Genomic DNA, 27,649 nt, shown 5'->3' on the forward strand with positions numbered 1-27,649 from the left:
TGGCCCCATTTTCTTGTCTTGCGATCCTTTGCCAGACCCCAAAAGGGTCCTTTCTGTGTGTTTGTTGTCCGTCTGTCCCGCCAGACAGACCGGGATCCCGGTGAGGGCAGGAGTCTTCTGCCTCGGTCTCTGATGTGTCCCCAGCGATGAGCACGTGTCTGACACAGAATTAAGGTCTAGAGAGGCGGGGAGGCGGCTGCGGAAGGGATTGGGGGGGACCTCCTCTTTATAGGGTCGAGGCGGGTGGGCAGTGGGGGGACATTTGGGAGCCGGCGTGTGGGTTTGCAGCCTGATCTTCGAATCTCTGCCTGTGACTCAGGGGGAACCTGGGATGGGGCGTCCAGGGGGCTCCTGAGTGGACACGTGTCTGTCGCCCGTGGGAACTGTCCCCCCTAATCCCCCCACGTGGACGCTAGGGACACAGAACGAGGCGTGGATTCCCAGAGATCAGCACACAGGGGACGCGCTCAACGCTCAGCGCTTTATTTGCTGGATAATGGAATGAACATCAGGGACTGTCGCCACCGGCAGCCACGTCGTGTCCCCACGAAATTTTAACCAGCCGCCGCCGACCTCTAGGGGGCGCAGCGCCTCCTCGGAGCTTCTCCAAGCCCAGCCGGCTCCCGGAACCATCGTCGCGTACCACCGAGGTTGCAACGCCGAAGGGGAGCTAGTAGGGAGGTGGATCTTGACAGACGGGAATCGGAGCCAATGAAAAAGACAAGCTGTGTGCACTGCAGCCAATAATAGAGGCGGAGGAAGTGACGTAAGCGGAAGTGCAGGGGACGGACGGGGAAGTTCGGTAAACACCAAGCCTAAGCGGTCGTCTTGTGCTTGTGAGAAGAGTAGGAGGCAAAGATGTCGGAGCGGAAGGTTTTAAACGTAAGTGATGGGCGACTGGGACCTTCTACCCGGGGCGCGACATCTCGGAGCTCCGGCCGAGGTGGCTTCCTCTGCTCTCCTGTTGAAACCTTGTTCTTCTTCCCAACGGCCTTCCGCGGGGTGGGGCTACTCAAACTCCTCCCAATCACCTTCCACGGCGGGTGGGCCTTCGCTACGGCTTCCCCTCGTATCCAATCACTTGTGAGGGGCGGAGCTTTGGCTATTTAGCCAATCACTTCCCCTCATTGGGTTTTCCGAAGGATATTATCCAATCACGTCCCTCGGGGCGGGGCTTCCTTAGTCATAGCGGTATTCCCGCTCTACTCCATGGCCTTCGGGGGCGGGGCTCGGTTAGGCCCCGCCCATGCCAGATTCCTCAGCCAATCGCGTTCCAGAGACGGATTAGACTTTGCTGAGCTCTTCTGCTCTGCGGCAGGGGACCCTCCCAGTTGCCTCAACTTCTCCTCCTTGCTCCGTTGGGGGAAATCCAGGATGCTTCAGGGGTAGAGGGGGGTCTCGGAAGGCAGGATTTGGCCTCTGGGAAAGAGAGCTCCTGAATTCTGAGTCCCTGTCCCCACCTCTCAGGAGGGTATGAGCTCCCAGAAAGGGGGTGAGCTCCCCGTCCTTGGAGTGTGCAAGTCCAGGATGTCAGGACAGAGAGAGAATAGACCTCAGGACTGATGGCCAGGAGTCCAGGGTTGGGAGGTCACGCTGGACGCCCCTTCCTGTGGCTCAGTCCCTCTTTTAAAAACACGTGTGTCGGGAATCCGGCCCCAGCCTCCTCGCATTCCAGTGCAGTGTCCGTGAAACCCCTTCCACCCTGAGGAGCCCGCCGGGAGCCATCTATTTCCATAACGTACCAGTAGAGACTTCCGTGTGCCGGGACCTGGGCTAAGGGCCGTGCTCATCCAGTCCTCGTGGGTGGACGGGTTACCCATCCCTCAGATGGGGAAACTGAGGCCCAAAGTTGATGCAGCAGGCCTGAGGCTGCCGTCCTCAGGAGGGCCGCCTTGCAAGGCTGGCCCTTGGCTGGCATAGGGGACCTGGAACGTCAGGGTGGTCACCCCTGTTCCCTGATAAGAATGGCTCCCCGGGCCAGCACGTGGTTTACACTGAGCCCTGCTCTCTGCCTGGAGTCTGGAGTCCTGGTCCACCCTGGGCATGGGCGTCTGCGTGGCCAGCTCCCGACGGAAATCCTGGATGCCCGGTCTCTGCGAGCTTCTCTGGGTGGCGACATTTCACACACGTTGCCGCACCTGCCTGCCAGGGGAACCCAGAACGCCGTCCTGGGTGCCTCCGTTGGAGAAGATTCTGGAAGCTCGCACCTGGTTTCCTCTGGGCTTCGCCCCACGCGCCTTTTCCCTCCACGGGTTTTTCTCTGTCCGTCCACTGTAATGGGTACTAGCCGAGAGCATGGCCGGAGTCTCAGACCTCGAGCCCCGGGGGTGGTCTTGGGGACCCGACGCAGCCCCCAGGGCCCCTTCCCTCGGCCCCGGGCCACCCCTGTGTCTGTAAGCAGCTCCCCTGACGCTTCCTTCCTCCCCACAGAAATACTACCCTCCCGACTTTGACCCGTCCAAGATCCCCAAGCTCAAGCTGCCCAAAGACCGGCAGTACGTGGTGCGGTTGATGGCCCCCTTCAACATGAGGTGAGTGCCCCCCACCTGTCGTGGCAGGCGGTCCTGGTGCCCAGCATCTGCAGAGAGCGGCCCATCCCTGGCGCTCAGACCAGGTCATTGGTCCTGGCTCAGACGTCGACCCAGTGACAGAGTGACCAGGCCACATCTCCCTTTCCTCACTGTTCGGGATTAATACCCCCAGCCCCACCCTGACCTCGCAGAGCTCCCAGCTGGTGCCAGCTCAAGATCTTGACCATTGGTAGTAAAAGTGGGAGCACAGAGATGGGGCCCTGCACTTGCATTCACCTCCTCCAAAAGCCACAGTCATTTCTACCGCAGGACCTTTGCACAGGCTGTTCCCTCTGCCTGGAACACTCTTCCTTCTGTCCTCGCACGGCCAGCTCTTCTTCATCCTTCAGATCCTGGCTTAGGCCTCACCCCCTCAGAGAGGCCTTCTCGGTCCCCTGTCTAAACCCACCCCGACCCCAGGTCTTGCCCTTCATACCACTTCAGAATGACCATATCTTCCCAATGCTAAGCCCCACAATTTTTCATGTCTCAGCTTGTTTAAAGTCAGATACACTTGGTAATCAAAGACACCTTCGTTCAGTGAAACTCAGTGTGTATTTACACACCGTCGACTGTTTATTTTCTCTCTCCCCTCCCTTCGTTCATTTTTCTTCATTTGGCAGTCATTTATTAGGCACCTGCTGTCTGCTAGGGCCTAGGCCGGGCACCAGGGACTGTGGGCGTCAGGACTGACAAAGTCCCGGACCCGTGGGGCCCACAGCCTGGAGGCGGGTGGAGATAATGAACAAGTGCTCAGGTGCCTTCATGCGCGGCATATGTCGGACCTGGGGATCAGGCATGAGAGGCAGTGACTGGAGAGGCCGCTGGGAAGGGAGAGGGTGCTTCGCTGGGTCAAGGAAATGTCAGAAGACAGGCCGGTCGAGCTGGTGTCTGAAGGACGAGGGTGTCCAGGCCGTGGTAGCTGCAGGGCCAAGGCCCGGAGGTGGGACGAGCTGGGGATGTTTGTAGGAATGGCCAGGAGGCCGGCGTGCTGGCCCGGGGAGCACGGGGGCTGGGGTAGGGGCTGAGGGAGGGCATCGTGGCGGGAGCTCTGCCTGGCTCCGTGTGGCTTCGCTCCTGGAGGAATTGTCCCCCCTGGAGGCCGGGATACCCCATGAGCATCAAGCTTACTTCCGGGAGTGTGTGCCAGGCGAGTCTCACCTCATCTGGGTGCTTCCCAAGAAGGTGACGCGGGGGCCGAGACTCAGGTAGATAATAGTGAGAAGAGCACTCCAGGAAAGGGGAATCCGAGGCAGCTTGCCTTGTGGGAGGGAGCTCCCCGTCCCTGGAGGTATGCAAGCAGCCGTCTGCCAAAACTCCAAAGCATCCGACCATTAGGAACCAGGGCACCGAGATGGCGCACAAGTTCCTCTCTCCTGTCCCTACAGATGTAAGACGTGTGGGGAGTACATCTACAAGGGCAAGAAGTTCAACGCGCGCAAAGAGACCGTGCAGAACGAGGCCTACCTGGGCCTGCCCATCTTCCGCTTCTACATCAAGTGCACGCGCTGCCTGGCAGAGATCACCTTCAAGGTAGGTGGCCCACCAGGCCGGCCCCTCCTCCCTTGGGGTTACCCGCTGCTGTCCTCTCCGGCCAGGCAATCCCATTCCCCCTTATGCCCAGGAAACAGACAAAGGTTTGGGGGGATGTTTGTGACAGCATTATTTATAAAGGCAAAAAACTACAAGCAACCTAGATGTACAATAATAGGGGATTCGATTAACAGTGGAATATTACATGACCAGTAACAATCACGTTTTTACTTTTAATTGTGACTTCAAAGATGGTATTAAGGATTTGGGGAAAGGACGAGGAGAACTTATAATTTTTGTTTTCACAAACTTCTGTACCATTTGAGTATTTTTTTTGCCATGAGCTTTTTTCTTTGGTTAAAAAATAAGATTTGAGGGGCCAGCCCCGTGGCCAAGAGGTTCAGTTCGCGTGCTCCACTTTGGCGGCCCAGGGTTTTGCTGGTTCGGATCCTGGGCGCAGACATGGCGCCACTCGTCAGGCCACGTTGAGGTGGCATCCCACATGTCACAACTAGAATGACCCACAACTAGAATACACAACTATGTACTGGGGGGATTTGGGGAGAAAAGGCAGAAAGAAAAAATTAAAAAAAAGAAGATTGGCAACAGTTGTTAGCTCAGGTGCCAATCTTTAAAAAAATTAAATAAATAAATAAGATTTGATTAAAATAAACAAGAAAGATATTTTAAAGAATTAGATATTTTGATTACTTTTTTAACAACAAGTTTATTGAGATATAATTCACATGCCATACAGTCTGCCCCTTCGAAGTGTACAATTCACTGGTTTTTAGTATCTTTGCAATGTACTACGCTTCCACCTTTATCTAATTCCAGAACATTTTCATCCCCCCAAAGTAAGTCCTGTCCCCCCAATCCTCGCCTCCCAGCCCCTGGCCCCCACGAGCCCGCTCTCTGTCTGTGGATCTGCCCGTTCTGGACATTTCATGTCAGTGGGATCACACACTGTGTGTCCCTCTGTGTCTGCTTCCCTCCCTGAGTGTCGTGTGTGCAGGTCCGTCCACGTGCAGCTGTGTCAGGGCCTTATTCCTTTTCACAGCTGCATAATATTCCATTGTGTGGATGGACCAAATCCTCTTTATCCATTCACCCATCAACGGACATTTGGGTTGTTTCCAGAAAATGATTACTTGAATTGCAAAGTATGTATATATTTAGATATTAATGAATATACATGAATTTTTTTAAAGACTAGAGGAATTGTGGCAAAATGCCATAGACTGGCCTTTCTCGTGGAGAATTCCAGGTGATTGATAACTAGGGTTACATATGTAAGTTTAAGTCTCTGCGTGCATGTGATGAAAACAGAATTCACACAGTACTGAGGGCTCACACTGGAAAATTGGCTCCCTGCTCCCCTCTGCCCAGCCAGCCCCTCCACGTGGAGACAAACGCTTCTAACAGTTTCCTACACGATTTTCCAAATAACGTGTTCTGCAGCCACGTGCACATAGGGATCGCTCTCTTCCTCATGCTTTCTTTTTTGATAATAAACTTGTCATTTCAGAATACTTCTAGATTTACAGAGAAGCTGGAGAGAGAGCACAGAGGGCTCCATCTCCCCCCACCAGCTTCCCTTCCTGTTATTGTCTTTCGTCTCCATGGTGCTTCTGTCACAATAAGAGCAAACGTTGGACATTATCATTAACCAAACTCCAGATGTGATGGGGATTTCAGTTGTTCTGCTAAAGTCTCTTTCTGTTTCAGGGTCTCACGCAGGATACCGTGTTGTATTTTGGCTCTCTGTTTGATAAACACAGACACGAGCTTTCTCTATACGTGCTTGATGTGTACTTGATAATTAAGGAAAAATGTTAACAAGTGCACACATGTGCATACACACACACAGCAGAAAAGAAGGTACAACATGTGCAAAGGCCCAGAGACCTTTATTTGCAAACGTGTGGAGGCTGAAGGGCTGCAGGTGGAGCAGGGAGATAAGTGTGTTTGCAAAAGGGGACGGGAGCTCTAGATGGAAAGAACCGTACCAGCCAAAGCAATAAGACAAGAAAAAGAAAGAAAAGCTGTAGGAAGGAGGGACACACCTTGAGAAGGTGTCCCGGGCTGCTGGCCGCCGTATAGAGCAGGACCTTTTGATGCCCAGGAACGTAGGAGCTGACGTCTGCCCGTCTTCCCTCCCAGACAGACCCCGAGAACACAGACTACACCATGGAGCACGGGGCCACGCGGAACTTCCAGGCCGAGAAGCTCCTGGAGGAGGAGGAGAAGAGGGTGCAGAAGGAGCGCGAGGACGAGGAGCTGAACAACCCCATGAAGGTGAGCCGGGCGCCCTGTGTGCATGGGTGCACGTGTGTGCGTGGGTGCACGTGTGTGGGTGCACGTGTGTGTGTGGGTGCAGGTGTGTGCATGGGTGCACGTGTGTGGGTGCATGTGTGTGTGTGTGGGTGCACGTGTGTGCATGGGTGCACGTGTGTGGGTGCACGTGTGTGTGTGGGTGCACGTGTGTGCATGGGTGCACGTGTGTGGGTGCACGTGTGTGTGTGTGGGTGCAGGTGTGTGCATGGGTGCATGTGTGTGGGTGCACGTGTGTGTGGGTGCACATGTGTGTGTGGGTGCACATGTGTGGGTGCATGTGTGTGTGGGTGCACGTGTGTGGACGCACATGTCTGTGCACCTATGTGTGCAGGTGCGTAGCTGCACATGTGTGTGAGCATGTGTGTGCACTATGTGGGTGCAAGTGTGCAGGTGCGTGTGTGTGTTTGTGTGCATGTGTGGGTGCACGTGTGTGTGCATGTGTATGGGTGCACGTGCATATGTGTGCACGTGTGTGTGTGCATGTGTGTGTGTGTTTGTGCACATGTGTGGGTGCAGGTGGTGTTAGTGTCTCTTCCTGCTTCAGACCCCCAGGCGGGGCAATGGGTTGGGGAGTGTGGTCAGCAGAACTCTCAGATGTCCCCCAGGATCCCTGCCTCCTGGTCACATGCCCGGCGTGGTCCCGGGACTGTGTCTACACGAGGATCTCACTCCTGTGATCAGGCTGGATTGGGTTATGACACAGTCGACCCTAAGAGGGGGCGCTGTCCAGACGGCTCTAGAGTTGGAGACGGAGGACGGCAGAGGTTGGAGGAGTGTCGCTGTGGAGGGAGCCGCGTGGCAGGGAACGGCAGACGGGCTCTAGGAGCCAAGAACGGCCCCGGTCAACAGCTGGCAGGAAAACGGGGAAGTCAGTCCCACGACCACAAGGAGCTGAGTTCTGCCGGCGGCCTGAGTGAGCTCAGGAGAGGACCCTGGGCCTCCAATGAGGCCATAACCCCTTGGTTTCAGCCTGTGAGACTCCGCCAGGGAACCTGGCCGGGCCTGACTCCTGATCAACAGAATCATGAGAGTGGAGTCATGTTGCTTTAAGCCACTGGTGGTAGATTGTTACCCAGCCAGAGAAAACTAATTCAGGGAGACAGGAAGTCGGACTTCGTAATGCAAGGTGCTCCTCGCAGGTGGCTCCCCCAGTTTTCTAAGCAGGTTCCCATGACCCATAAGACCCGTGGGTACTAAGATTAGAAATGTAGAAGGACAAGTTCTCTTGAAAATTTCCTGGCTGTGTGACCTTGGGCAAGGCACTTGGCCTCTCTGTGCCTCAGCATCCTCATCTGTAGAATGAGATTGATAACCAGGCCCTCTGCATACACTTGTGGCGAGGATTAAACGAGTTCACGCACGTAAAACTCTTAAACCAGGGCATGGCACTTAGTTAGTAATTCATGATGTCGATACTGTCATTGTTATTTGTCAAGGAAATTTTCATCCTCAGCTGGACATTTTTTGTGGTCTTTCTGAGAAATATTAGCAAGTCTGTGTTCCCTCCTGTCTGCTGCCACCTCACAATGCCCTTCTATTCCTGGACCCTCCAAGCTCTGCCAGTTGTTTTAAGCCACGTCGGATCTGGTCCGACTTCCCCAGCGGCCGTGCAGGGCAGGAGGGAGGGGTATGGGTACTGGTTAGCTGTTGGTGCGTAACAGGTTACCCCAGACCTCGCAACTTCAGACGCTCGTTATCCCACAGTTTCTGAGGTCGGCAATCCGGGAGCCGCTTAGCTGGATGGTTCTGGCTCAGAGTCAGCTGAGCTGTCGGCCAGGGCGGCCTCATCCGAAGGCTCGACCGGGGCTGGAGGAGCTGTTTCCAGGGTGGCTCCCTCGCGTGGCTGTTGGCAGAGGCTGCGGTGTGGGCCTCCCCACAGCGCGGCGGCTGCCTCCCCAGACTGAGTGGTCCCAGAGCACGAGCTGGAAGGCGCCGTGCATTTTATGACCTCGTCTCAGAAGTGACACACGTCACTCTGTCCTGTTCTGTCTGTCAGAGGCGTGTCCCTGAGCCAGCCCCCCTCCAGGAGGAGGAGTTGGTCTCACCCGTCTCCCAGAGGGACAATGCAGCGGGGTCACACAGCCAGGAAGCAGCCGAGGCAGAATTCACCTCAGCCAGCCCTCTGAGACGGGGGGCGGCCAGCTCCATGTCTCTGAGCCTCAGTTTCCTTGTCTGTAAAATGAGGTTTTTGTAAAGATTAAATGAGATTATATCTGGAATCCTCTTTCTGGCCCAGAGCAGTGGCTCTGGTTATCTTTTTAAAGCTTCAGTGTTATTTTTACTTAAAGATGGAGCCAGGCTGGACGTCCAGGCCGCCTGGCTCCAGTGCTGACCAGCCGTGTGGGCTCAGGCGGTCAGTTCTGCTCCCCGGGCCTCAGTGTTTGGAGCTTGAAATGGGCACAGCGATGGGACCGGGTTGGGCGTGTGAATCGAAGCTCCAGGCTGCCTGTGGTCACCCCTGTGGGGACCCCCGTGGCCAGGCGGGGCGCGTCGAGGGGTGACATCCCAGCCCGCTCAGCCCGCGTCGTTGTGCCCGCCAGGTGCTGGAGAACCGAACCAAGGACTCGAAGCTGGAGATGGAAGTGCTGGAGAACCTGCAGGAGCTCAAGGACCTGAACCAGCGGCAGGCGCACGTGGACTTCGAGGCCATGCTGCGCCAGCACCGCCTGTCGGAGGAGGAGCGGCAGAAGCAGGAGCAGGAGGAGGACGAGAGGGAGACGGCGTGAGTCGGGGCGGCGGGCCGGGGGTCCCCGGGGCTCCACCCACCTCCCGGCCTTCGCACGGGCCATTCCCTCTGCCTGGAGCGCCCCGCTTCTGGATCTTTCCATGGCTCCCTCAAGTGTTGCCTTCTCAGGGAGGCCGTCCCCGCCACCCGCCTCCTCCATCTCACTCTCTCTCATGGCATCTGTGTCAGGTCCCCAGACCCAGCCCCAGGTTCAAAGATTTGCTGGGAGGACCCCCAGGACGTGCCACATAGTTGTCCTCACAGTGTGGTTTATAACAGAAAAGTGAGCAGAGGGAAAAGGCACGTGGGGCGGGGGCGGGAGACCAGGCGGAAGCTTCCAGAGTCCTCTCCCAGGGGAGTCCACAGGACATGCCCAATTCCCCCAAACCAGATGTGCGTGTGAGGGGCCGTCCCCAGGGCTCGTAGACCAGGCCGAGATTCTTGGGGGACCGGGCTCAGGCAGGGAGCAGAGCTTGGCCAGACCCCGTGTCTGCACAGCAAGCTGAGGGCCAGGAGCCCAGGCAGCGTGGGCAGCCGAGCCCGAGTCTAGCTCCAGATGCCACTGGGGGCCAGCCTGGTGAGCCCGCCTCTCTGAGGGCACAGTCTCAGGCCCGCTGTGTTCCAGCTTTTCTACACGGCACCCACTCTCTGGAACCTTCTTGCTGACCTGCCGTCTCTCGCTTTATCGTCTCACCCCCTTTTACACTCTGCACAGGGACTTTGACTTCTGTGTCCCTGGGGCCTAGGGCGCGGTCAGGCGCACAGTAGGTGCTTGGTCGGCCCTATTGGGCGGGCAGGTCAGTGATACTGTGAGTAGCATGAGAGGAGTCTGCACTTATTGGGCACCTTCTGCGTGCCAGGCACTGTTTTGAGCGTCATGATAACAACCAAATGGACTGAACTTCTGGGAGCTCCAGGCATGGCCCCGACCAAGGTCACCGGCCGTGCTTCCCGTCTAGATAGGCTGGTCCCAGTGTCCAGTGGACTACTCACTGCCCTCAGTGGATAAAGACAATTTTTTTTAAGAAAAAGGAGTTTGTGTGCCCCTCCATCCACTTCTCCATGAGGTCAGGAAAGAGCAGTAGGGCCCACACGCCTTGGCGGGGGGTCCCAGCAATGTCCCCCTGCGGAGCACGTCCCCACGTCCCACGTTCCGTCCCTCAGGGCCTTGGTGGAGGAATCCAGGAAGCGAAGGCTGCTGGAAGACTCGGATTCAGAGGAGGAGGACGCCCCCGCCCCACCCCGGCCAGCCCTCCGGCCCAACCCCACCGCCATCCTGGACGAGGTGAGTGGGCTGCCCGACTCTCCCTGGCTCTCAGGCTAAGCTGGGGCAGTGTAAGCCACAGGTGGGCTTAAAAGGCCGGACCGCCTGTGTCACACTGCTCAGCTCTGCCATCGCAGCACAAAACAGCCGTGGAACGTGTGTAACAACAATAAGTGGACGTGGCTGTGTGCCAGTAAAACTTCATTTACAGAGACAGGTGGCCGACCTATGGGACTCGTTTGCCAGCCCCTTCCTCAGCGGTTGAAGCAAGGAGATCCCCAGATTCAGAGACTTGAGAACACAGAGGTTTATTTCTCGGTCACGTAGCAGTCCTGGCAGCCCCAGACTTTGGGCACCTCGGCTCCATGCAGTCATTCACAGGCCCAGGCTCCTTCCATCTCCTTGCTCTGCCCTCTCCTGGAGCGTCGGTTCCCGCTCTGTGGTCACAGCTGGCTCAGGGCACGCTCGGGTTCCAGCTCGGGGGCGTGGAGGAACACCTGCCAGTGCCTTGCGGCTCCGATTCAGGTGTGGCCCACCTCCTGTGCAGTGTCATTCCTCTTCGTGTCCCGTTGGTTGGACTCGGTCAAGTGGCCGCATCTAGCTGCAAGGCAGGCTGGGAGCCGCATCCTCTAGCTGGCCCGTGCTGGCAGAAGGAAGGGAAGAGGAGGATGTGGCAGGTGGACGACCAGCATTTTCCACCACGGCTGTCTTATCCAGGATGGTCAAGCCCACTCTGGTTTGTTAATGGAAACAGGGAGTTAAAGTGGGAAATCGTAAGTTACACAGGGACCCCCCCCAAAGCATGTTATTTTAATTCAAAACACATTCGTGGTCTGAGTGAAATACAAGTCCAGCCGCTGGACAGGACCCAAAGTAACGGCTGTTTCAACTGCAGAGATATTTTTCTCTTGAATAACTGTTGTGCACAGCCAACTGGAACAGGGAAGGTGGCCCCATGGTGTCAGGGACCCGGATGCCTGCCTTCTCCTGACCTGCTGGCCCGGGGATGATGCCATCTCGGTGCCATGGTCGCATCCCAGCCAATGGAAAGGGGCGGGGCGAGGACCATTAAGGTTATTCCATCCGTGATGGAGCGCATCCGTCTGCTCACATCCCATTGGTCAGGACTGAACCATGTGACCACATCCTGCTGCAAAGGAAGCTGGGAAGTGTAGTCCTCCATGGAGGCAGCCATTTTCCGGCTGAGAATTCTGTTACTGTCAGAAGCGAGACTGGGTTTGGGGTCCCACACGCTCACCCATTAATCTTTTAACAGGGAACCAAGACATTTTCCTGGAGGCTATGTCCCCTGATTAGAGCTCTCACGCTGGCTTTCTCGCCCAAGCCACCCCCAGATATCATTGTCTGAAATTTCCTCTTTTTATTTTTTCTTTTTAAATGGAACAAGAGATCAAAGCTATTTCAAAGTAATCTGAGCTTTTCTGATTTTTCCTCCCGGTCTTTGGTGGCGAGCTTGCTGATCCCTCATTGGACGGCAGACTTTCTTTGTTTTGTTTTAAGCGATATGCCTTCATCGAGACTTCTCGAACCTTCTCGAACCTTCCGTGTAGCTTTTATGGCAGGATGTCTGTTTCCACACTTCTGTTTTGGTGGCTGAGTTCAATGACACCGAGCACACGCGGCGTAGACGGTTTGGGGAACAAACGCTCGTGACTCTCAGCTCTCAGGCCGCCCGGGAACCCGTGATGGTGTCGCCCAGAGGGCCTGACCCCATGAGTCAGTCGAGTGGTCCCGATGAGGAAGCTTCGCCTGGGACTCCTGGTCCCTCTCCGCCCCCTCCCTGGACTGCACCTGTCGTGCTCACCACTCCCTGAGCCCCGCGGCCGGGACCCTGCGTGCGGTGTGGCCCTGCGTCCTCCCCCTCCCACATGCAGCGCCCCAGCTGACCCAGCACCCTGGGTGCGCCGAGCTCAGCCCCGCCTCTGGGCCTTTGCCTCAGTGTGCCCTCCGCCTGGAGCACCCTCCCTCCCGTCTCCACTGGTGAACTCGTCCTCCTCGTTCTGCCGTCGGCCCAAGGTCACCTCTCTCAGGCGGCCTTCCCTGACCACCTTGCCCGCAGTGGCCGCCCCCCCCCCCGACGCTGTTGCTCCAGCCTGACGTCTGTCTTTCCTTCGCACCGTTCGTTCATCAGGGTGGGTGTGGTCCTGACCATCTTGCTCGTCCACGCTCTCCCCTCCTGCAGACGGTGAAGGTGGGACCTTGCCCCTCACGCCCCCCGCATCGCCCGCTCCCGGCTCACACGGGGCCTCCTGAATCTAGGGGTTTCCGGTTCCTCTATTTCAACATAAAAGGGGTCCCTTCTGTGTGACTGAAGAGCCAGAGATGGGCCTGAGCCCCTTTCTGCCTCCCCCTAGCAAGTCCCCATAGTGGGTGCCTCCATTTTGCCACATTCGCTCAAACACACTGATGGAGCACCTACTACGTGCCAAGAACTCTTTGCGGCACTGCAGACCCAGCAGTGACCAAGACAGGAACCCGCAGCACAGTTGGGGGGCTGGTGGATAAGGCAGTAGAGGGCTGTGGGTGTGGACAGGCAGCACTCGTTTGAGCTTGAACTGTGAGAAAAGGCTTCCTCAGGGTGGGGGGATAACCGGAGTTGGGTTTTGAAGGATGAGTAGGAGTTCACCAAGTGCACTAGAGGCAAATGGGGCATTTCCAGGTGAAGGGAATGGTGTGGTGAAGGTGAGATGCCCCAGTGTGATTTAGGAAGTCTAAGTGCAGGGTGTGTGGGATGGAAAGTGGGCAAAGGCCTTGAGTCTTGAGTACCAAGCTTAGGGCGATGGAGAGCCATAGAGGCTTTTAGGGCAGGAGAGAGACACAGCACAGCAGGGGAGTGGAGGTGGCAGAGATCCCTCTGGCAACTGGTTCAGCAGGGGACTAGGGGCAGGGAGGCCAGAGAAGGGGGGAGTCTGGGACGGACCACCGACTCGTGTCCCCCCATCACCCACAGGCCCCGAAAGCCAAGAGGAAGGCAGAGAGCTGGGAGCGGAGCGTCGGCACCCTTGGCAGCAGGCCCCAGCTGTCGGGCCTGGTCGTGGTGAAGAAAACAGACCTGGACCAGAGCGCCCGGCGGGACCCTGCCGCATCCGCCCCTGGTAGGTTCCCTCTGGGTCCGGGCAGCTGAGTGCAGTGCCCCCGGCGGCCACCAGGGGCAGCAGCGTCCCTGCGCCGGTGGGGAGCCCGCGGGGTGGGCGGGGCAGAGCTGTGTCCCCGCCTGCCGGGTCCTCCTCGTCCGTAGTCGCGGCCTCACCTCGCAGGCGGTTCCCGGGCGTCCCCACCTCGCCCTGTGTGGCTGCTGCTCCCCGTGTGTGACCCCGGGGTCGAGACCCTCGGCTCCGCCTGGGGAGGTGGCCGAGAGCAGGATCCCGCGAGCAGCCTGGGCGCGGGTCTGCACCGCCACGTGCTTGTTCTGTGGCTGAGGTCCTGGGACCTCACGCGCCCCGACCCCGTGCCTCAGTTTCCTGTCCTGGAGGGTGTGGGTCACGCCAGGACCTGCCTCCTGGGGTTTTCGTGTTGGGTCCACGAGCTGCTGCATGTCAGGCCCTGGCCGTGGGTCCTGGCACCCAACGAGCCTTCCTGAACGTGAGCCGTTGTCGTCAGTATGGTCATCAGTCCATTTATCAGATGGGGGGACCAAGGCCCAGAGAGGTGAAGCCACCTGCCCAGAGCCACACAGCCGGGTTGGGTGGTGGAGCCAGGATCGGCTTCTCTTAGTCCCTGTAGCATGTGTTTTGCCTTTGGCCGTGGAGCGGTGTCCTTTTTCTGCCGTGTCCTCCTGGCACGGGCACCTTTGGCCGCCTGGGCGGGGTTTCCAGCGGTCACTTTGCAGAAGTGGAGTTGCTGTGTCAAAGGTCATGTGGGTTTAAACTGTGGCGGGTCCTGCCACTCGCCTTCCAGAAAGGCCACCTTGTTTGCGCCCCCTCCACGAATAAGCAGAAACAGCCCGCCCCACTCTCCCAGCGTCGCCCCCCTCGGCCCTTCGGGAACAGTCCGGGGCGGGCCGTGGGCACAAAGTGCAGTGGGCCAGCTCTCGCCTCTCCCCCAGGCGCCGTGCACAACGGGAAGGCAGCTGGCCCTGCCGCCCGGGCGCCCGGCGCCTCGTCCCTGAACCAGCTCGGCGTGTATTCGGACAGCGACGACAGCAGCGGCAGCAACTGAGCCCCAGCCGCGCCCTTCCCCGCGTCAGGGGTCCCGCGGCTCCAGCCGGTGGTCGGGAACAGAGGCCTTGGCACCGACCAGAGTCGCAACCGGACGAGCACCAATATGGCCCGAGGGCGATGGGGCCAACGACGAACTCGATTCCTCTCCTGTCCCCACCAGCAGCCGTCCGGACCTCGCCGCCCCCCGCTCACGCTGCCACTTCCTGGCCCCGAGTTCAGGGTGGGACATCCTGGAGCAGCTCCGGCAGGGCTTCGCGGCCGTCTCTTGGACGGTCCTTGCGCTGTCAGCCATGTTTCAGGGATGTGGGTGAGCCATCTCCCACCCCCGCCCCATCTCCAAACCGTCTGGAGCCAATAAAAGGGACCCGCCGACCTGGCCTGGGCGCCCCCTCTCTGCCAGCGTCTGAGGAGGGGCCCCAGAACCGTGTCACTTAGCCGGTCCAGGACCCCTGACTCAGAAGCTACGAGACAATAAACGTTGGCCGTTTAGGGCATTAGGGTTGGGGCTAGTTTGTTACGCCGCAGGCCAGCGCTCACGGGGTCCTGTGACCGGGAAACGTGGCCCCAAGCTCAGGGCCCCAAGGTTGCCGGGGTCACTGCGCCCCAGGCCTCTCCCCTCCGGGATTCTCCAGCCCCGTCCCTGCCCCTGTGCCCCAGGGTGGCTCGCGTCCGCCCTCCTGTCACCCACGCTCTCGCGTCGCATCTGCCGCTGACGTTTTGTGCTGTTCAGTGTCAGAGTCTGGGGGAGGAAACGCCCCCACTTTCGGGACCCACTTCCCCGAAGTCATTTCCCTGCTTGGGGACAACGGGAAGAGGTGGCCTGGGGTCCAGCCAGGGCTTCTGCTGACGACTTGGGGCCCCTCCCAGCTCCGCGGCTGCAAGACCCCAGGTCCTGGTTTGAAGCCGGCCAGTGGCGGGCGACACTGGCTCAGGCTGGCCGTGTCTCCCCGGTCCTGCCCTCAGCAGCATCACACTTGTGGCTTAAAATTGGCCACAGCGGGAGTATTTGCACCACGGGACTCGGCAAACGCTAGTGTCAGGGCCCCCTCCAGGGAGCCAGCTGTGGAGCATCTCCCGGCACAATGCCTGTTGTCCTCAGACTCAGCGTCACGCACGGTGCCTGGATGTGCTCCCTTCAGACTCTTGGTTAAAAGAAACATCTGACTTAAGAGGTCGTGAGGAAGGGGGGGGCTTGGGGCCTCCCTGGTCCCCGTGGGTTCCTTCCTTCAGGCTGCCCCCTGAGCCCCCGTGGTTCAGGATCCACCCCAGTTTTTGCCACAAGCATGTGCCATCTGTCACTGTCACTTACTGCCTATTGTTAAATGTCAGCCCAACTCCGTTCCAAAACACAGGTTAGCGAACTCCGATCCGAGGGCCAGATCCGGCCCCCAGCTTGCTGTTGTCAATAAAGTTTTATTGGCACACGGACATGTTCATTTGCGTGTGGGTTGCCTGCGGCTGCCTTTCCTCTGCGGTGGCAGGGTGGAGAGGTGAGGGCAGAGGCGCTGTGCCCTGCGAAGCCACATGTTTCCCATCAGGCCCCTCGGAGCAAGTGTGCCATCCCATCCAGAACACCAGCTCTGCTCCCCACAGACTCCAGGGGCAGGGGGTCAGGACACCCGCTTGCCCCCCAGTTTCTAGGCTCACACCGTCCATGCAACTCTCCTGGCTGAGGTCACCCGAGGACAGGCGCCAGCTCCCCTCTTCTCAGTGTGACATGGTGGATGAAGTGACAGTGAGGAATGACAACAGCTGGCGTTTACCCTTGCCCACCTCTCGCGCTGAGCTCTTCACACAAACTCGCTCATCTGCGTTTCCTTGTGCAAGCTTATTAGTCCGTTTGCTCATTCACTGTTACTTATTAAGCACCTACTGTGTGCCCAGCTCTGTTTTAGGCGTTGAGGCCACAGCAGTGAGGAAAAACGGACAGTCCCTGCTCATAAAGGTGACATTCTTGTTGGAGGATGGGGAATAAAAGAGTAAATGTGTCTAAACGTAATAATAAAATATAAATAAAATAAACACATGCTAGAGGTGGTGGGAGCCGTGATGAAAATGGAGCTGGGGAGCATCGCTGGAGAGCGTGCCTTGAGGTGGTGTCTTTATTGTCTGGGGCTCCCGAGTTAGTCATCTGATGCCCCGTGACAAATTACCCGCCAGATCCGCAGCTGGAAACAACAGGAATCTGGATGCAGTTTCACTGGATCCTCTGCTTCAGGGTCTCGCAGCTGCAATCGAGATGTCGGCCAGGGCTGGGGTCTCATCTGAAGGCCGGGCTGGGGCAGGATCTGCTCCCAAGCTCGCTCACGTGCTTGTGGACAGAATTCAGTTCCCCTCGGGCTTGTGACCAGAGGCCGCCCTCCGTCACTTGCCCACACGGCTCCTCCAGCCACTGTCTCCCAAAGCCAGCACGAGAGGAGAGTCAGCTGAAAGTGACATTCCGTCACCATTGCCACATTCCGCTGGTCAAAACTAAGCCACAGGGCCCGGCCACATTCAAGGGGCCACATTCAAGGAGGTTGGGGTCATGGGGGCCCCCTACCTGCCAGACCCCCCCCCCCCCAGACAATGAGCTTTGCAAGGCTAGGTGTCTTTTTTTTTTTCTTTTGAGGAAGATTAGCCTTGAGCTAACATCTGCTGCCAATCCTCCTCTTTTTGCTGAGGAAGACTGGCCCTGAGCTCACATCTGTGCCCATCTTCCTCTACTTTATATGTGGGACGCCTACCACAGCATGGCGTGCCAAGCAGTGCCCTGTCTGCACCCAGGATCCGAACCGGCAAACCCCAGGCCACCAAAGCTGAACGTGCACACTTAACCACTGTGCCACCGGGCCAGCCCCAAAGCTAGGTGTCTTGATGAATGTGTCCCCACCCCCTGAGTCCATCCAGGTACTCAGTAGGTGCTCAATAAATGTTAGTGGCCTGAGTGGCTGTGTTCCATTCACAGATGAGGACATTGAGGCCCAGGGAACTGCACGGTCTGCCCACTCCCTGCCGCCCCCCTGACCCCTCCGCACCCCACTGGAATGGGTTCTTCAATTCTTATTTTCCCTGCTGGCTTTGAGGCCGGGGCCTCGGCCCGCCGCCCCCGCTCCCTCCCCGCCTGCCCGCCCTCCCCGGGAGCCCCCTCTGCTCAGGAGCCTGCCCTTCCCCCATCGCTGCTGACAGTTCCGTCCCCCTGGAGCTCCGTGTCTGTCATCCCCTCCCGAGCTGTCAGGCCTCATTCAGAATCTCCTCCATCATCTCCCCCAGGGCTGCCCGGCTGCCGGAGCACATCAGAGGGACGGGAGCACATCAGAGGGACTGGGCGGAGGTTGGGGGGGGGACCCTGAGCCTGGGCCTCGCGAAGGAGCCCAGGGGCCGCCCCTGTGCCTGAGCCCCTCCACACCCCAGCTCGGCCCCCTACGGCCCCATTTCACAGAGGAGGGGAGGCCGCCCCGAGGGCTCAGGGTGGGTGGGGGCAGGACCTGCGTTGGAATGGCTTCAAGGCACAGTGGCTCCATCTTTGACCCCCAGGCTCCCACAGCGCATGCAGCCTGGGGGCTCATGACAACATGGCTATGCCTCCTCCATCAGACTAGGGGCTCTTGAAGGCTGGACCGTGCCTCCCCCATCTGATTGCGATCCTTGAAGACTGGGGCCCCTGAGGTCAGAACCATGCCTCCTCCATCAGACTGGGGGCTTCCGAGGGCAAGGCCACATTGCTCCCCTCAGACTGCGCATTGAGAAAGGCAGAGCTGTGTCCAGGAGCTTGTCCCTCTGCCAGACTAGGAGCTCCCGAGGCAAGGCCTTGTCTCCTCCATCAGATTAGGAGATTTTAGGTCCCACTGCGGACCGTCCCAACCTGGCCCCCTCCTGGCCTGGCGCCTTGGCTCCCACCCTGCCTCAGACTCGTGGATCCGGGTGCTGCTCCATGAGTCAAGGGTAAGGGACCGGGAGGGCAGGCACAGCCCCCAGCCAGGAACCCCATCCAGCTCCTTCCTGAGGCCCCGTCCACCCTAAGCATTTATTGAGCACCTACTGTGTGCCATGCAATAGAATATTACTCAGCCATGAAAAGGGGGGAGGCCCCGATGCAGCCGCACGTGGACGGACTGAACACACGCCGCTCAGGGAGAGAAGCAGACACAGAAGGACACACGACGTGTGATCCCATGGACGTGAAACGTCCAAAACAGGCAGATCCACACACAGAGAGCGGGCTCGTGGGGGCCAGGGGCTGGGGAGGGGGTGGGGAGTGACTGCACGTGGGGACAGGATTTCTTTTGGGGGTGATGGAATGTTCTAGAAGATGTTCAAGGAGATGCCCCTGATAAACTGCCCCTTAAACCATAAGCGCTGGAGGAAGGGAGGGCCCCTCGGCCCAGGACCCCCACACTGCTCGCCTCCTTGCCTTTGTCCACGAGGTGTCTCCTCTGGGCCTCGCGCCCCTGCTCCCTGCTGTCGCAATCAGAAGCGCCAAACCCCTAGAGGTGATGTGGGTCTTCAAGGTCACTCCTGGAGGTCACCAGACCACCAGCCCGCCCTCCTCCTCCTCCTCCTCTGCCACCGCCTCCCGCTCCTCCCGGAACGCCCCCATCCTCTCCTGGGCTGGGGCGGGCGCCCCGGGAGATGCCGGCTTGGCTCCTGAGGCGCAGGGAAGTCAAACGCCGTTTGATTCCGCCTCGGGGCCTCTCATCGCTATTCCGGGCACTCTCTGCAATTAGAAGGCCCCTCTCAAATATTTATACCTCAGATGGCTCGCAGTTATCCACCAGGGCGACGACCGGGAGCTGATGAGATCTGTCAACAGCTCATCCCCAAGCCGGGAATCGCCTCGCGGCTGACAGAAAACAGGACAATTACCCGCCGTGCTCCCCCGAGGTCGCCGGGGACGCTGCCTTGTCGCCCATTGCAGGGGGGGGACCCAGCTCAACAGGTTTGCAGTGGGCGACACCGCGGGAGCTGGAAAGGGGGGGGACGCAGGGAACCCTGCCGCCCTTACAGGCTTTGCCTGGTCAGCTCTGTTCCTCAGTTTCCCCATCTGGAGACAGGCTAACGGTGGTGGCAGGGGAGATGCAGAACCGCTGATCCCATGAGGAGACGCTGGCGGGTCTCTGCCACCCCAAGCCGGGCCAGATCGTGGCTTCCAGGCAGAATGAGCCACGGGTGGCTCCGAGCAAGTCCCTCTCCAATCTGTGCCTCAGTTTCCCCATCCGTAAAATGACTCACTCCCTTCTGGCCATCCTGCCTCTCTTGAGCTCTCTGGGGGTTTTCCTATTAGATGCCCCATTTTTCAAATCAGGGAGGCAAGGAGCAGACAGACGCTGGCCTGGCCCGGCTGTTCCTGGGGGGGCGGGCGGCTCAGAGCACTGTGGCCCTCCGTCCCCTCCAAGCCATCGGCACCAGCCCACCCTGGGAGAGGGGGCACGGGGAGAAGGGAACCTGGGGTCCCATCCTCCCTGACCGCCCCTCTGTGACTCCAATGGGACCTGAGCAAGCCCGCTTTTGGGAAAAGAAAAAAATGCGTTTGCTCCGGAGGTGGCAGCTCCCTTCGCCTCTCGCTGTCCCCAAACCTCTTATCGTCCTCGTCCCCAGACAGCTGCGGCTGCCAACAGGCAGCCAGGCCGGGCGAGACCCCTCTCATCTCTGTCCCCCTCCTGCCTCCACCCTCAGAAGCCACAAAGGGACAGATGCCGGGGACACGCGCCAGGCACAGATACCATCTCCCTTCCCCTGGCCAGCTGCCCCAGCCCCCCGCCCCGCATCCTGCAATTAGTCCCCTGGGGGCGGAGGGCCGGGATGAGCCCTCTTGGGGGAGGGGAAGCCAGCTCCCCGTCCCTCCCGTCGCCTCCCCACTTCCTTCAGCTGCGTCCACATCCATTTGAGCCAGTGACCTCGGGCACCATTTCCACACCGCCTGCCAAACCCTGGTGCAATTTCCACCCGCCGCGGCGGTCACTCACGTCACCCCCCGCCCCCCTCACCCCATGCCGGTCACTTTCACCCCGCCTCGCGGTCAAGTCCAGCCCCCCGTTTCCCGGCCCGTCGCCCCCTCCCCTCCCTCCTCTCCCCCCTCCCGCCTCCGCGCCTCCCGCTCTCCCGAGCAAGGTCAGCCCCCGCCGGTCCCCACCTCCCGCGCACCTCGCTCGCTCCCGCCGGCCTCGGTCCTCCGGGTCAGCGTCCGGCTGCCGCGGCCCCGGTCCCCGCCACTCCCGCCCCGCGTCCCCCCTCCCTCCGCGGGCGGCGGCGCCCCCCTCCCCAGAACAGCTGAAGGTCTCCGTCACCTCCAGGGGGGCGCAGGGGGAGGGGAGGCGGGGGAGCCGCGGAGGCGGAGGTGGGGGGGGCGGGGAAGCCTTGACGACGCTGCCCGGGACGCGGCCGGGGGTCGGCGGGGGCTGGGGCGTCCGCCCGCGCGCCCCCTTCCCAAAGTCCCACCTCCCGGGCGCGCGCCGGCGGCGGCGGTAAAGTCTTTCCAAAACGTGAAGGAGGATTGGAGGAGCTTTATCTCCCTTTGTGCCCGGGGCTGGGACCGGATCGGGGCGGCCGGGCCGGGGGCCGAGGGACCCGGGGCTCCCCCCGGAGCCGAGAGGAGCGCAACAAAGGATGCGCCGCGCCGGGGGCGCCGTCCCCGCGGCCCAACTTTGCGCGCGGCGCCCGCGCCCCCGGGGAGGCCGCCGGCTGCGCTGAGAACCGGGCGCCCGGGCACAGCCGGGGCTGGGGGCTTCCGCAGGCGGCGCTGTCCCCGACCCCCGGACCCCCAAGAAAGGGACCCCGGGCTTCCCGGAGGCGGCGGGCGGCCGAGCTGCCCGCGGAAAGTCCGCGCGCTTCCGCGGATGCCCCTCGCCCTGGCCCGGCGCCCCCGCGCTCGGCATTCAGGGCCCTGCGGGGCGCCGGGTCCCCGCGGTCCTTCCAGAGCCGGGCTCAGGTGGGCTCCGGCTCCTCGTCCGTCCCCCGTCCCCTCCTTTTTCTCCCCTGTTCTGAGCCGAGCCAAGGGGCACACCTGATCCTTATCCTCCTCCCGGGGGGGGGGGGGGCGTCTGCCAAGGAGGGGGGCCCGGAACGGGGCATGTGGGGCCCCCTCTCACCGCGGCCGGGTGTTGGGGGGACCGCGCGCCCAGATGGCCAAGTGGCTCCGGGACTATCTGAGCTTTGGCGCTCGGAGGCCCCCTCCGCAGCCGCCCACCCCCGACTACACGGAGAGCGACATCCTCAGGGCCTACCGGGAGCAGAAGGACCTGGACTTCGAGGACCCCTATGAGGACGCGGACGGCCGCCCCGAGCCCGACCCCGGGGGCGCCGGCGACGCCAAGTACGACTCCCCGAAGCACCGGCTCATTAAGGTGGAGGCGGCGGACGCGGCCAGAGCCAAGGTCCTATTGGGCAGCCCCGGGGGCGAGGTGCGTGGCCACGTCCCCCTGGCTGGGTGGCCCCGGGAGATGCGGTCGGGAGGCCCGGGCTGGGCGCCCCGACTTCGGGGAGCTCGTCTTCTCTGTGACCCCAGGGGCGGGCCAGACACTCCCCAGGCTCCGCACCTGTTTGACGCTGGGTGGTCTCCTTCCTCGCTGAGCCACCCGGCTTTGTCCCCCTGCCCCCCAGCTCCCTGGTGCCCCCTCCGGTCCCCTTGGGCTGGGCGGCTGGAGGAACCTTCCTGAAACAGCTCCGAGCCAGGCCCTCCCCTCCATGCACAGAAGCACCCTCCCCCCTGCTCTCTGCCCTTCCTGGGTGGTTACTCCCATTTGACAGAAGTAGAAACTGAGGCTGGCAGAAGAGAAGCCACCCGCCCGGGGCCCCAGGGCCCTAGCTCGTTAGCGTTTGAACCCAGCCCTGCCTCCGCCGCCCGTGTCTTCTTCCGTATCTTTCTAGAGGGTCCCGGTGCAGCCCAAACCCCCAGTTCCAGACAAGGACTCGAAGAGGATTAGGAGAGGCTGTGTGGGCGGTGGCTAAAAGCACAGAGAGGCGGGAGGAGGAAGCCGACACCATGGGGTCAAACCCTGCCTCTTACTCACCAGCTGTGTGGCCCTGAGCAAGTCACTCGCCCTCTCTGTGCCTTGGTTTCGTCATCTGTAAAATGGGGATAATGTTCTCACTGAGTGTTGGTACCGCTAGTAAATATGGGTAAATATTTAGAACAGTGCGGGCAGCTGATAAACATGAAAATTAGTGAAGGACAGATCGCGGCTCTGCACCCGGGACAATCTGAAGGGCACAGAGCCAGAAAGCAAGGGACGCTGGCATCTGTCTGCAGGGGCTCCCTACCCGCCTCCAAAAAAAAAGAGCTGCTTGGGGGGATGTGTCAGATGGCCCAGAGAGGGCAGGCAGGGCTGTACCGTCGCCCAGCAGGGGGTATCCAGAGCTCGGCTAGGTCCCCCTGAGCCCCTCCCCTTCCGTTCCATCTCTCTCCAGTCAGAAGGTGACACCGAGTACTCGGACCCCTTCGATGCCCAGCCCCACCCGCCACCCCCGGATGACGGCTACATGGAGCCCTACGATGCCCAGTGGGTCGTGAGCGGTGAGTGGGCGGGGCTTGGGGGAAGGGCACTGGGTCCCGGGCGGGAGTGGGAGCTGACAATGTCCTCGGCCTCCCAGAACTGCCGTGCAGAGGGGTGCAGCTGTACGACACTCCTTACGAGGAGCAGGACCGAGAGCCGGGGGACGGGCCTCCTTCCGGGCGGAGGCCTCGACAGAGCCGGCTGCCCCCGGAGGATGAACGGCCCGCCGATGAGTATGACCAGCCCTGGGAGTGGAAGAAAGATCACATCTCCAAGGCGTTCGCAGGTGCTTCTCCCACCCCGGCCCTGACCTCTCACTTCCCGCCTCCCTCTATTTCCTGCTCTGGTCCCACGTCCCCTGTTTCAACTTACAGAGTAAACCACAATCATCTGCCACATTGGGAGTTTGTTAATTCTCACTAAAGTGTGAATGACTGATAGTCATAAATTCCTCTTCCTTGGAAGCTGAAGTCGCTTTTAGAGCACAATGGAGCCTGCTCGCTCTGTTCAGTATAGTGCCGGGATGGGCTTTAGTGTCAGACTATTATCTCTCTGAGTCTCAGTTCCCTTACCTGTGAAATGGGCATCACTTTAGTATCCGCCAACAGGTGCTTGTAAATTGAATGCTAGAAAGGGCTCAATTGCATGGAAGCTCTCGGGGGAGAGGGTAGCATTGCTTAGTAGCTGTCATTAGGTGGACTTGGGGTCAATTCCTGAGCCAGTTGGGTGAGCTTGGATAAGTCTCTGACCGTCGGTTTCCTCTTCTATAAAAGTGGTAATAACGAGGCCTGCTTTAATAAAGAAATAAAATGACTTGGGGCGGGAAGAGTTGTGCAAAGCCAACTTTGCCCCAGAAGCGGGAGGGGAGTTGGGGCTCGGGCCTCAGTCTACCTGTCTGTATATTAGGAGTGTTTTTCCAGCTCGATGATTTGGCCAGAATCTGGCTGAACGGCCAACCCATCCCTCTGGCCACGCCCCCTGCTCTCGGATTTGTCACTTAGGGAACTGCCCCGCCCTCCTATGCAGATTTACGAAAGACCACGCCCTCCCTTCTTCTGAAGGCCAGTTGGCGGCACCAATCCTGCCCCAGCCTTAAGCCCGGCCCCTCCTCTTCTGGATTCTGATAGGTTGCCTCAAGCTGGCACCGCCTCCCTCCTGAGAGTCCATTGGCTAGCCCTTGACACGCCCCTCTCAGGTAGGCGGGACTTAACCCTTTCCTCTCTAACCCGCCCCCTCCAGTGCAGTTCGACAGTCCGGAGTGGGAAAGGACCTCGGGCTCCGCCAAGGAGCTGCGGAGACCCCCGCCCAGAAGCCCCCAGCCCGCGGAGCGCGTGGACGCGGCCCTGCCCCTGGAGAAACAGCCGTGAGTGGGGAAGCTGCAGACGGAAGAGCCCAGACCAGCTGCAGAGTCCTTAACTAGGGGGGGCTCATTCACTCCCTTCATTCATTCCTTCCACTACTCCTCGCTGGGTGCCCCCTGCACTGCCAGCCGCCCAGCTAGGAGCAAAGCAGAATCAGATGGAGTCTGGCTCCCTCTGGCATCAGACTCTGGCTTCAAACCCCAGCTCTGCATCTCCTGGCTGTGCAACCTTGGGCAGGTCACTGAACCTCTCCGAACCTCGGGCTCAAAACCCCCCAGATGGTGCCTGGCTCAAATAGAGTAAAAGGAGAATTCCTCTCTTCACTTGAGCGGGGCTTTTAAGCCTGGGAGCATAGGGATCAAAGTCATTCTCCCCTCCCCCCAGGAAATGTTGGGATGGAACTGGGGGGAGCAGGATTTTGAAGGGGTCCCAACTCTGGGCTAGGGTGCGGCCCCCAAGCTGAGGGGTCTGGGTCTTCCGTGTCCCTCCAGCCTGGGAGCTCCTCGAGGACCGCCCTGACCCCGCTGAGCCGGGCCTGGTGGGCACAGGGCGTGTTGATCACAGCCGTCCGCAGGCCCCTCAGGCGGGCCACGCGGAACTGGCTGAGGAACGGGGACTTCGCGCTGGTTCGTCTGCAGAGAACGCTGGAAGGAGAAGCAGCTGCCCCCTGGGGAAGACCCCGGCCCTGAGGAGAAACCCAAGGGGATTGTTCTTGTCTGCCCGGATGTCACAAGGCCTTGGAGCGACCCTGCCTGCCCCCGACCCCAAGGTGTGTGCGAAGGGGGCTCGCCCATCGTGACACGTCTGTCCCCGCCCCCTAGGTGGTTTCACGGCCCCCTGAGCAGGGCGGATGCCGAGAGCCTCCTGTCGCTCTGCAAGGAAGGCAGCTACCTGGTGCGGCTCAGCGAGACCAGCCCCCAGGACTGCTCCCTGTCCCTCAGGTGAGACCCCAGCCCCCTGGAGGGACAGAGTCACAGGACTGCATGCGTCCCGCTATAGGGTTCATTCAGTGGGAGCAGAGGGGAGAGGCCCCAGGGCTTCCAGGCCAGGGGGTGGGGTTTTGGGACCAGTGGGTGGGGCTTCCAGGCCAGGGGGTGGGGCTTTGGGACCAGTGGGTGGGGTTTCCAGGACTGATGGGCGGGGCTTCCAGGCCATGGGGGGCTTTGGGACCAGTGGGCCGGGCTTCCAGGCCAGGAGGGGCTTTGGGACCAGTGGGTGGGGTTTCCGGGACTGATGGGTGGGGCTTCCAGGCCAGGGGTGGGGCTTTGTGGCCAGTGGGCGGGGCTTCCAAGCCAGGGGCGGGGCTTTGGGACCAGTGGGTCGGGCTTTCTGGGACCGATGGGCAGGGCTTCCAGGCCAATGGGTGGGGCTTATAGGACCAGAGGATGGAGCTTCCAGGGAGGTCACCATCATGGTTCCATCTGGGAATGAGCTCCCTGTCGCCGGAGGTATGCAAAAAGATGGAGTGGAAGCCATACAGTAGACCTAGGCCTTGGGTGAGATGGGGAACTACGTTTCCGAGGTTTCTTCGGACCCCCCCCCACTCCGAGTCCAAAAGTTGAAGTATATCCATTTGTGTCTGTCGGGGGCCAGAATCTCAGAATGGCCCTGGAGGCATTTGAGTTTGAGACCTCGGTTCTGCCCACCTCTCTGCCTGAGATTCTAAGTGTGTCTGATTATAAACCGCTCCTACGATTGTATTAGGCATCTGAGTATGTGATTCCTCAAAGGAAAAGATGGGAAGAGGGCTCGGACGCCGGTTCAAATCCTGCCTCTGCCACTTTCTAGCTATGTGACCCTAGCTGAGTGACTCAGCTTCTCTGGGCCTCAGTTTCTTCACTTGTAAAACGAGGATAACACTAGCTAGCACCAAGTTTGTGCTAATACTGCAATGAGGAGATGAAAAAACTATGTGAGAAAATGTTGAGAATAGTGCCCAGGAGACAGGAAGTGCTTAATTCATATGAATGATGATGACAGAGCGATCTCCAGGTTCTAGGTCATTCCACCCACCCGAGATGAAGAGAAAGGAAAGGGACCTCAAACTGGGGGCTAACTAGTGGGGGGCCCAGGAGGGGTGGCACAAGAGATCGAGAGAGAAAGTCCAGTCCGTGTCCCCGGGAGGGACCCCCACCATGCAGGGCCTCCAGCTGCCTCCTTAGGGTCCCAAGCAAGGAAGACAGTGTGGGACAAGCCAACCGCTTGGCACCAAGTGGCTATTTACCAGAAGTACTTGGGGATGTCAGCCCCTGCTCCTGGAGGCGATGGGGGGGTGGTGGCTTTGGGGGTGGAGAGCAGGTCTGGGGTGCTCAAGGCCCCCTGTGTCCCCCAGGAGCAGCCAGGGCTTTCTGCATCTGAAGTTCGCGCGGACCCGAGAGAACCAGTTTGTGCTGGGCCAGCACAGCGGTCCCTTCGCCAGCGTGTCGGAGCTGGTGCTCCATTACAGCTCCCGTCCCCTGCCCGTGCAGGGCGCAGAGCATCTGGCCCTGCTGTACCCGGTGGGCACACAGACCCCCTGACCGGGAGCCTCAGCCCCTGGCCCTGGGCGGTGAGGGCCCAGAACCACCGGCTGCAAACACTGGAGGTCTTTCTACTCCTGGAGGAGGCCATACGGCGGGACCCCCTACCCCTCCCACCCATGAGTCTTCATCAGAACCCCCGTCTCAGCCCCCTTCTGGGTCCAGGGCCCAGAGCTGTGTCTCGAAGGCCCCCGCTGGTGTAGAAAATAAATAAGTTATTGTGTGTTTCAAGTGTCTTATCTGGGAAGAGGGAGACGGACCCTTGGAGGGAGAAGGGGGTCCCCAGCTCCTCGTATTGGGGACAGAGCCGGCGTGGGAGGCTGAGCTGCTCACAGGGAGGGACCAAAAACTCAGAGAGCTGGAGAGGGGCAGGGAGAGAGAGGTATGGAGGCTGATGAAAACCCGGACACAGCGGAGACCGGCAGCTACAAATGATGGAGAAACTGAGGGGCGAGGCTCCCGGGCCAGCCCCGCCCCCACGCGGCCCCTCCCCCCCATCGGGGCGGGCAGCGCGGCCTGACGCCGCTGCAGAAAGGACATCTGTCCCCATGGTAACAGAGCAGTGGGGGAGGGGAGCCGGGCCCGGCTGGTGTCACTTCAAGGTGACAGTCGGGCAGGAGACCCAGGGGGCTGATAAATGCCAGGGAGCCCCGATGTCCCCCCCCTCACCCCCCACCTCCAAGCGTGT

General features: G+C 60.0%; 2 protein-coding genes and 1 long non-coding RNA gene across 4 annotated transcripts; 2 read left to right on the forward strand and 1 right to left on the reverse strand.

Annotated features, from left to right (window-relative positions):
• Positions 1–538: 538 nt before the first annotated feature.
• On the forward strand, positions 539–16,038 carry YJU2 (YJU2 splicing factor homolog). Its single transcript, XM_001496436.5, has 8 exons — positions 539–882; positions 2,431–2,531; positions 3,959–4,103; positions 6,267–6,401; positions 8,981–9,162; positions 10,330–10,450; positions 13,401–13,545; positions 14,496–16,038. Exons 1-8 carry the CDS (start codon positions 859–861, stop codon positions 14,606–14,608), a joined length of 966 nt encoding a protein of 321 aa, XP_001496486.1. The 5' UTR covers positions 539–858; the 3' UTR covers positions 14,609–16,038.
• On the reverse strand, positions 10,722–21,934 carry LOC111774180 (uncharacterized). 2 transcript variants are annotated; one of them, XR_011440362.1, is made up of 3 exons: positions 19,004–19,308; positions 16,764–17,036; positions 10,722–11,162 (listed from the first exon to the last, which is right to left on the reverse strand). It is a non-coding gene; the product is annotated as an uncharacterized lncRNA (long non-coding RNA). The 2 variants fall into 2 exon arrangements; XR_011440363.1 differs by lacking the exons at positions 16,764–17,036; positions 19,004–19,308 and adding an exon at positions 21,813–21,934.
• Positions 21,668–27,186, forward strand: SHD (Src homology 2 domain containing transforming protein D). The gene is made up of 6 exons (XM_014741143.3): positions 21,668–21,989; positions 22,996–23,101; positions 23,179–23,367; positions 24,321–24,444; positions 25,264–25,383; positions 26,775–27,186. The coding sequence occupies exons 1-6, from the start codon at positions 21,711–21,713 to the stop codon at positions 26,959–26,961; spliced, it is 1,005 nt and encodes a 334-aa protein (XP_014596629.2). The 5' UTR covers positions 21,668–21,710; the 3' UTR covers positions 26,962–27,186.
• Positions 27,187–27,649: the final 463 nt, after the last annotated feature.

This window comes from Equus caballus, chromosome 7, assembly GCF_041296265.1.
Source record: "Equus caballus isolate H_3958 breed thoroughbred chromosome 7, TB-T2T, whole genome shotgun sequence".
NCBI classification, from domain to species: domain Eukaryota; kingdom Metazoa; phylum Chordata; class Mammalia; order Perissodactyla; family Equidae; genus Equus; species Equus caballus.